General features: G+C 55.4%; 1 protein-coding gene across 3 annotated transcripts in view; it reads right to left on the reverse strand.

Annotated features, from left to right (window-relative positions):
- ATF7 (activating transcription factor 7) overlaps positions 1-8,751 on the reverse strand; it is a 58,771-nt gene that overhangs the window by 19,007 nt on the left and 31,013 nt on the right. For all 3 annotated transcript variants that reach the window (XM_027705426.1, XM_027705427.1, XM_027705428.1), the window contains exon 3: positions 1,448-1,544. In XM_027705426.1, coding sequence (XP_027561227.1) covers positions 1,448-1,544 — 97 coding nt within the window. The remainder of the gene's footprint in view (positions 1-1,447; positions 1,545-8,751) is intronic.

The raw sequence follows: 8,751 nt of genomic DNA on the forward strand, positions 1-8,751 counted from the left end.
GTTTAGCTGGTCCTGCCCTGGCCATGGATAAATCAGTTTTGAGGGGGGTTTAGCTGCTCCTACCCTGGCCATGGATAAATCAGTTTTGAGGGGTTTTAGCTGGTTTTTTAAATTGGTTTAGGGTATTTTTTTTGTTGCTTAGCCCAGAGCAACCCCCTGAGCATCAGCCCTGGGGGAGCTGGAAGAGGAGGCCAGACCTTGTTCCCTGTGCTAAAGCTGAAGTGTTTCATCCCCCCAGTGTTTACCTGAGAGAGGAACCACCAGCTCTGGGAGCTGTGAGGATGAACGGTGTCATGTGGGATTTTGGGGTGTCATGTGGGATTTTGGCTGGGGGTGGGGCCAGGCCCCATTTCTGCCCCCCCTATCCCCACCTGCCCAATCTGCCCCCTAAACTGATCCAGCAGCACCGACCCTCCCGCTGTGCTCCCTGTTTGGAAAGGGCTGAACTGAAGCAAAGGTGACCTTTAGGAATCTGAGTTTCTGTCAGCTTCTGCCCCAATTCCTTGCCATCAGCTCCCATTAGCCTGATCCCATTTGGAATGAATTCTCCCTCTGGGAGAGCACTCCCCTGGGAGCAGCTCCCTGCCCTTCCAGCACAGGCTGTGTGAGCTCTCTTCCCATCCTACCCACAGCAACAATTCATTCAAAGCCTTCCAAAAACCAACTGAATTCCCATTTCAACACTGGATTTGGGCTGGAGATAAACTGGGAAAAGGCTGCCAGGCTGCTGCAGCAGCTTCGTTTCCCCTTATGAACTCTGAAGCCTTCAGGAAGCATTTTCTCTCTCCCTGCTTTCAGCAACATCCTTTTCACCCAGCAGCAACACAAACCTCTCACACAACGCTTTGAGCAGCCCCCGAACGGGGCAGGAGGGACTCTGGAACCTGCCAGGAGCTGCTGCCAGACAACAATCTGTGGGGTTTGGTTTTTTTCCCCCAATTTTATGAAGGCTGCTTTGACCATGTGCTGTCAGAGCTCCTCACTGGGGCTCTGCAAAACGCCTTCTCGGCAGAGCCAGTGCACCTGATGGGGCTTTAATTTATTAACTGCAGCCTAAAAGCTCAGGAAAATTGACACCTGGGCTGAGAGGGGAAGCTGCTTTGTCAGGTTTGGTTCATCGTCCTCAAAGCACATGAAGAAATGTGAAAGACCTTCTGGCCATAAATCCTCCAGTCTTAATAAAAAAGGGCAAGAGCTAAAAAAAAAAAAAAATTAAAAAAAAAAAACCCAAACCCCACAAAAACCTGATACCACCATAAAAAAAAAAAAAAGGAAAAAAAAAAAAAGAAACTTGGAAGCCTCTGGCTTTCCTTTCCCCTGATTAAATGCAGATCACAGGAGGTTTTATGGGCGGCAGAGCCGTTTTTTGCAGTGCATCTGGTCCCTGGCATCAATCTCTGCCGTCAGGCCCCGCGACCGCGGCGCTGGGCGCTGGCCGGGCACATACCTGCGATGATGACGGAGTCGGTGCGAGCGGGGCCGAATTTCAATGTCATCTCATGCTTGTGTTTATGAACCGCCAGGTGGTCCTCGTTTGTGAACCTCTGAAATGAAACAATTTAGAAAAATGGTGAATAAATGCACTTGGTGTTTTACGGGTCCGTCCTGCGGCGGGCGGGGAGGAGGGGTGAGGACGGCGGGGCCGTAACGCGATCGCTGCTGAGGGGGCTCGGAGCTGGGGAAGGGGTGTGTGAACAGGGGGTTCAAAATGAAAAGCCATTAACGAGGCTTCTGGGGGATGGGATAGGATGGGATGGGGGGCAGCTATTTTTTAATAATTCAGGTTTTTAAGTGCCGGAGCGACACGGCGGCTGCAGCCCATGGAAATGCAGACCCGCACTGCTGGGCAACATCCCTGCTCTACTGCCGGTGGATAGAGCAGGGAATTAGGTGTTATTGGGGGTCTGGCAACTTTCTTGGGATGGTGTGAGGCCGAGCATGGGCGATTCAGGCCGTGGGTTTATGGAACAGGACGGAGCGGCCGCCTGCGGCACGGCCGTGTCGATCCCATGGGGTGCATCTCACCTGCCACCAAAATTCCACCTGCAGGGAGAACTGGAGGATAAACCCCCACCTTTTAGGGAGGGTTTAGGGAGGATAAAAATCCCACTCCAGGGCTTTAGGGTGGGGGGCTTCACGCCCGGGCTGGGTGTGCGCGGGGCCGGCGCCGAAACCCAGACAAAGGGACGAAGGGCTGCGCCAGCCCCACGCGCCGGGATGAGGGAAAGGGGGGGAGAGGCAGGGACGGGGTTAAAGCAAATAACCATAAACCCCGAGGATGGATTGCGTCTCTCCTAATAGACTGCGACAAACGGCGGCCGAGGGCACGGCGCGGCCGTACCGCAGGATTTTTATGCATCCAGCAGCATCGGGCTGCTTCTAGAAAACGCTGCAGCAGCACCAGCGCGTTCCTGCCCTTTTCCCCTTCCCTTCCTCTCTCTTTAAACCATCCAGAACCCCAACCCACCCAAAAGCCACCTGTTCCCGTGAATCCGCTCAGGCGTGACACCCTTTCCTGACGCTTATTTACGGCTCTGTTGCTTTAGGGAATAAATCTGAGTTTTCCAGGCTGGAAGCCGCCACGGTGCCGCCTTCCCAGGGGGACACGAGCGCAGGCAGGGGGACAGTCCCTTAGGGGCAGGGGACCCCAAGACACGGGGTCCATCCACACACAGACTGTCCATGTTGCCCTCGGCGCAAGAACAAGGGGGTTATGCAAAGTGTCCTTCAAAACGTTGGATCAGAAGGTGCTTTTGGTGGTGACTCGTAATTCGGGCTCAAATTAAAAGAAATCAGAGCTGGTGGGGGAAAACCCAAGAGGTTCTCGCCTGTGTAACTCCAGGCACATGCATTCCAGCTTTCCCAGCCGCTGTTCCTGGGATCCGCTCCGTAACTAAACCTTAAACAAACCTGAAATCAAATTTCTCAACGGTTTGGCTAAAACATGCCTGGTTCTGGGGTTTCTTTCCTCCCCGCAGCTTCCGATGCCTCCGCTCTGGTCCAGCCGGCACCGGGAGCCCTTTCCAAGGAGCATCACGAATCCCGGCGACGCCAAAACGTCCCCGAACAAAGGAAACGCGAGCGAAGCGCCGCGTTCGCCGACCGAGACGGAATCCACGGCGCTGGGAAGCGCTGCAAGAGGCGCCCGGGGAGGGAAGGGGCACCCACACTTTGCTACAGTTTTGGCCCCACAGCCCCTGGTTTTTATGGGATTCGGCTGCCGGCCCCGCTCGCCCCGGTGCTGTTGGAAAATCGGTGGGTTGGGGTGAACCAAGGGAAATAAATCAGGGTTTTGTGTGGAGCAGCGGGTTCGGGATGAATATTTAGCAGGCAGGCGGCCGCTGGGCAGCGGCGTCGGAAACACTGAGCACCAGAAACAGGGGGGAAAAAAGGAAAAGGAAGAAAATTCCCGATTCTCCCGCTCGGTTTTCTGCTAAAGAAATGGGATTTTTAGGTCAAAAAGGGAAGCAGCAAGAGGTGTGGAAAAGGGTCGTGTCTCTCCCCACCAGCCGCGGCCCCACATTCCAGCCCGGCCTCGCTAGCACCGGGTTTATTTTAATCTTTCATTTTGCTTCATCGCAGGATTTTTTTTTCCCTCATTTTTTTTTTCTTCTTCTCAGGCACTTTTCGTGCGTTCCGTGCGCGTTACAGCTCTATTTAACATCTTTATGTGGGCTCACAGCTCGGGAGCTCTCTCCTTCCCTGCACAGAAACGCTCACAGACACAATATATCTTTCTCCACACATTTCCAAACGCCGAAACCCAGAGGCTGAGTCTGGCACTTGGGTTCTAAATCATGTCATTTTACACAGAGAGGGGAAGCGGGGGGGGGGGTTAGGGGGGGAAAGAGGGGGAAGAGTAGGGAAAAAAATGGAATGAGTTAAAGCCACAGCACCGGCTTTAATATTTAATCTCCTTCCATCAGCAGCTGACATACAGCAGGGTTATTTCAGCTGCTATTTTGCGGGTGTCGGAATTAAAAAGAAGATGTTGGCTGTAAAGTCTTTGGGGCGAGGGACAGGCACGGGGCTGCCAATGCCACCTCGGTGCTGCCAACCGGCCCCACGAGCACCCACGAGGCACTTCCACCCTTTTTTCTGCAGCCCCGAGTTTGGCTTTTCCCTCCCACCCCAGGGCCCTACGGCCGCGTTCGGGGTTCGGGGTTTGGGTGACACGGGGTTTGTTCACCCGAGGTTGTCACAGCTCTTTGGAGCAAACGGCTCCGAGGCAGCTCCGCATTCGCTACCCAACAGGCTGTGACAGCTCCATGGATAAATGTGCTCATTTAAAAATCCTTATTTAATGGGAGACAATGCTTCCAGCTGGACCAACTAACGCGCCGTCTCCGTCGGCGCAAGAGCCAGGGAATAAACGCAGTCAGTGGGCTGAAGCCTGGATCTTCAGGCAGGAGAGATTTTTCCATCAGTTTAACAAGCACAACACGAGGAACAAGGGGCTGCTCCGGGTTTTTTCTCTTTTTGTGGAGCCTGTGACTGTTTTGGTGCAAAGGGAGAGTCAGGTGAGTGCCGAACGGGGCCGTGCAGGAGCCACTGGCTCTCCCGGCAGCTCCAGCTCCGGCTGGTTTTTAACCTTGACAGTCCTGTTCGGGGAACATCGACCCCAACCACGCACCGAGAAACCTCCTGGCCAAAATTCCATGTAATACAGAGCGGGTGTAGGTGCAGCAGCACTGACTGTTCCACAGGCACACGAGTGTGCCAAGGAGCCGTTCCCTGTGGGACAGTACGAGCTCTGGGACAGCCTCTGCAGGGCTGGACGGGATGAGGAGCCAAACCTGTCCCCCTCATGCTCATCACACGGCTGAATTAATGAGCTGCCACCAACCCGGGGAGTTGCTCCCACATTAAGTCCAGCACAGCTGGAGTTACTCTGACCACGGACACCACGGCACTGCCCTGACATGGCTGAAACACCTGGATCCATGGAAACAAAAGGGAACAGCAGGTGTCTGCACTGCAGTGCGGGAGGGAAATGATGCGCTGAGTGCTCAGCATGGATAAGCTGAGCTCAAAGTCACCCGCTTTAAAAGGAGCCACTACGGGTTTCACTTCCAAAATTCATCTGGTCCTTGTGCTCCCTACAGCCATCGGCCGGGCCAAGGGGCTGGGGATGTCCTGGGGTCTGCCTGGCTCTCCTGGCACACCTTGGGTCAGGGGCAGGACACCCACGGAGCCGTGAGGAGAGCAAAGCCCAGGCCCTGAGGGGCTGCTGGACCTCCTGCCCGCACCCCAGCCCACCCAGCACAGCCTCCCCGTGCTCCCGGCTGCGGCAGCCCTGCTGCCCACGCCCCATCCATCCATCTCTCCGTGACAGGGCTCCGATGGATTTCCAGGCTGCGGAGCCGTTCCCCGCTCGCTCGGCACAAGTGCAGAGTAACTAATGCGGGGTCAGGGGTGCCCCCGGGGCCGGGGGCCCCCAGGTCGGCTGTTCCGCAGTGAGTGATGTGACCCCCGGTCCTGGCACAGATCCGGGCTCCATCTCACCCATTTCCCATCTGAGCCATGACAAGGATAATTCCCTCCCTTGCGGAGAGGCTGCACGGATTAATTCACTAATGTGCATAAAGTGCCCCGATTCGGGAGTGATTCATAGATTTAAAGGCCGGGGGGACCATTACAATTATCTGCCCGGGCCCACGTGAGTCCCCGGCTGGGCCCATTTCCATGGGAAAGGAGGTGTCGGGACAAGGAGGGAATGCCGCAAAGGCTCCTTGCTTTGAAAGAATGTGACAACAGCGCGGGCAAATTCTCTTATTTTCACACTTCCAGGAGGCGACAGGCAAAGATTTGGGGGCTGTGTCCTCCTGGAGGGTCTCCCTGCTGGCCCAGATTCCAGAAGAGCTCGGAGCCCCGTCGCTCCCAGTGGGAAGCTCGTGGTTGTTTGCGGCGGCAGCCAGAAGTGCCGGCAGCAGCCGAGGTCACCGAGCGCTTCTGGAAGGCCGGTTCCAGTGGCGGCATCCTCCCGCTACAGGAGGGATGGGAAGCACCTCCCGAGCCTGGAGGAGGATGAAGGAGAAGGAGTGAAGGTTTAGAGGGATCAGCTCAAAAAAAAAACGGACCAAGAATTGCGCTTGGAGGTGACTGCAGAGTTCAGCTCCTGCGTGGCACAGAGGGGCTGCAGCAGGGGCTCCACACCGGGGTCCTTTGACACTGGGGGCTTTTGACAGCAGGGTCGTTTCCCACAGGAAAAGCTGGAGGAGGGGGAGGTAACGTCCCCCCTCGGCAGCTCAGCTGCAGCAGGGTCGGATCCTGCTCCGCGCCGCTGCAAAACACTGGAGCACTGAGCACCCCGTGTCCATCCCAAGTCACAGCCAGCAGGAAAAGCCTATTCCTGCTCCCTCAGTGGAAATCAGGAAGGCTCCAGCCGGCTCAATGCCTCAGGAAGGAGCTTGGGTGCATTTTGTGCCTTTCCCTCCCTGCAGTTCCCCCCCCAATTAAAACTGCACTGAGATTAAACCTTGAGATGTTATTTTGGCGTTGGTGACTCCAGAGAGCCTGTGGCTCTTCCTCTCCCTTTAAAAACCCACTTGCTCCTGCCCTGTGATTCATTCCTGGTCCTTCCTTGTGTAAAAAAAAAAAAGGGAAGAATTAGAATAATAATAATCAGAAACTTTGGCCTGCTCTGGGCAGGGTGAGGAATCCCCAGCCCAACAGCCCAACAGCCCTTTCCCAAACACTCTGTTTGGGATAAACGTTGTTCAAACCACCAAAATTGGGCTTTTTACCTTTTTTTTTTTGCGCAGAGAATTTTTTTCTTTTTTTTTTTCTCCACAAACTTCTCTGCAATTTAAACAAAGAGTTAAAGCAGTTTGTGGAGCCCATCCCACCCCATCCCATGTCCCAATCCTCCTTGGCCAGAAGGGCAGAGCATTTAACTGGGAGTAGGTAAATAATTTAATTTACATTTCTATAGCTTCGCTTATCCCAAAGGGCTTCTCATGCACATGCCCCTCCTGGAATGCAGGTGTTTGGGTATGGGGGGGGGAGGCAGGAACCATCTGGCTGCAGCACCAAGTACGTGAGGAGCCAAGTGAGGAGCCAAGGACATCCGGGGCAAACTCCTTCAGAAACTCCGGATTCCACTTTCCTTTCTGTTCTTTAATTTTAATAAAGTCTCCCAGGGTAGATCCAGCTTCTCCCTCCTCCACAGCGCTCCAGAGAGGAGCATCAGCACAGCTGGGTGCAGACACAACCACCACTGACCAGAGCAGTCAGAGCTGGCGCAGTAAGTGCCAGGAACGGGTTTATCCCGGTGGGATTTAACCCAGGTTGGCCACCATTCACCCTCAAACCCCAGGAATCCCTCTGCAGCACTGCACTCCCAAGGAGCCTGACCCAACATCCCCCCTTTGGGAAAGGGGTACATGGAGGAAAGGAGCACAGGGGGGAGGTGGGTTACAGAGCACCTGGAAGGGAAACAGCCCCGTGGTTTGCCCTGAGCACACCTGGTGGTCTCCTTTGGGATGGCCACTGGAATTACAGCTGAAATACCCCCGAGGGCTGGAATCACATCCCAACCCTCCCGTGGGGTTGGAATTACAGCCCAAACCTTGGGATGCAAACCTAAGATGAGATCAGGCTCCTAAATCTCCACTTCATGAGAGCAGGGAGGATTTTTCTAAGACACTGACACCCTCCTGCTTGGCTCCAGGGGGACGGACACCCCTCGGAGTTCTACTCTCCCAAGCTCTCCATCTGCAGAGAGCAGGGAGGATTTTTCTAAGACACTGACACCCTCCTGCTCTGCTCCAGGGGGACGGACACCCCTCAGAGTTCTGCTCTCCCAAGCTCTCCATCCGCAACCATCAGCTGCTCCATCCCATCGGGGATGGACACCCCACGGGGTCCCTCTGCTCTCGGCAGCTCCATCCCACCGGAGCAGATCCCTATGGCCCAGAGCCACGGGGAGCTGCAGTGGCACAAAGCCTGCGGCGCGCTGGATCCTGGGAATGCACCGGTTATCGACTTCCACACGGTGGAGCATTTTTAGCCCCGTTTCGATCCGAGTGAAGGTGATTAAAATCCATGTATTAATTACCGCTGCCACAGGAGTTAAGGGGAGAGGCCCAGTGGTAATTAACGGGGTGAGCGAGGGGGTGGAGCCGCGGAGCGTCAGCGGCTCCACAGCCTGTGCCGACGGATCCGCGCCGGCCCCATGGGAACCCCCCGATCGCTGCGCTGTGGATGTGAATCATTATTACATCCCCGGCTCGAATCCCAGCAGCGCCACAGCTTTTCAGTGTGACCTTGGGCGAGCCATCAATCCTCCCCTTACCCACCAGACAGAGCCAATAAAAAGGGAAAAGGCTCCATCCTTCACGGGGGCGTTCGGAGCGGGAGCGCCCGGGCGCAGCACCGGAGCCGTGCGAGCAGCACTGCAGAAAGAATCAAATCCATTAACAAAGGCAATTACAGCCGCCTTTCCCTGCCCGTATTTCAAGTGCCAGTGATTCATTGGGAGCTCGGCATCTCTTCCCGGCACACGAGGTTGGGAATAGGGAGCAGGGAGAAGGGGCAGGGAGCTGAGGCTGAGTGGAATTTCCTGCCCTGCCCCATGGCCGGGCCGAGCAGTTTGGGAATTATCTGCGGCTTTGTGGGAGGAAAAGGGTGAATTATGCAGCTGATGGTGGGTTTTTGGGGGGCCCTGCTCTCGTGCCATGTGGAGAGAAAATCCTGAGCCTCTGGGGCTGCTGGTAGAGAAGAAAGGGTAAAAAGGAGAAAAAATAAAAT

The sequence above is a fragment of the Neopelma chrysocephalum genome, unplaced genomic scaffold, assembly GCF_003984885.1.
Source record: "Neopelma chrysocephalum unplaced genomic scaffold, ASM398488v2 Primary Assembly neopelma1_333, whole genome shotgun sequence".
NCBI lineage: Eukaryota > Metazoa > Chordata > Aves > Passeriformes > Pipridae > Neopelma > Neopelma chrysocephalum.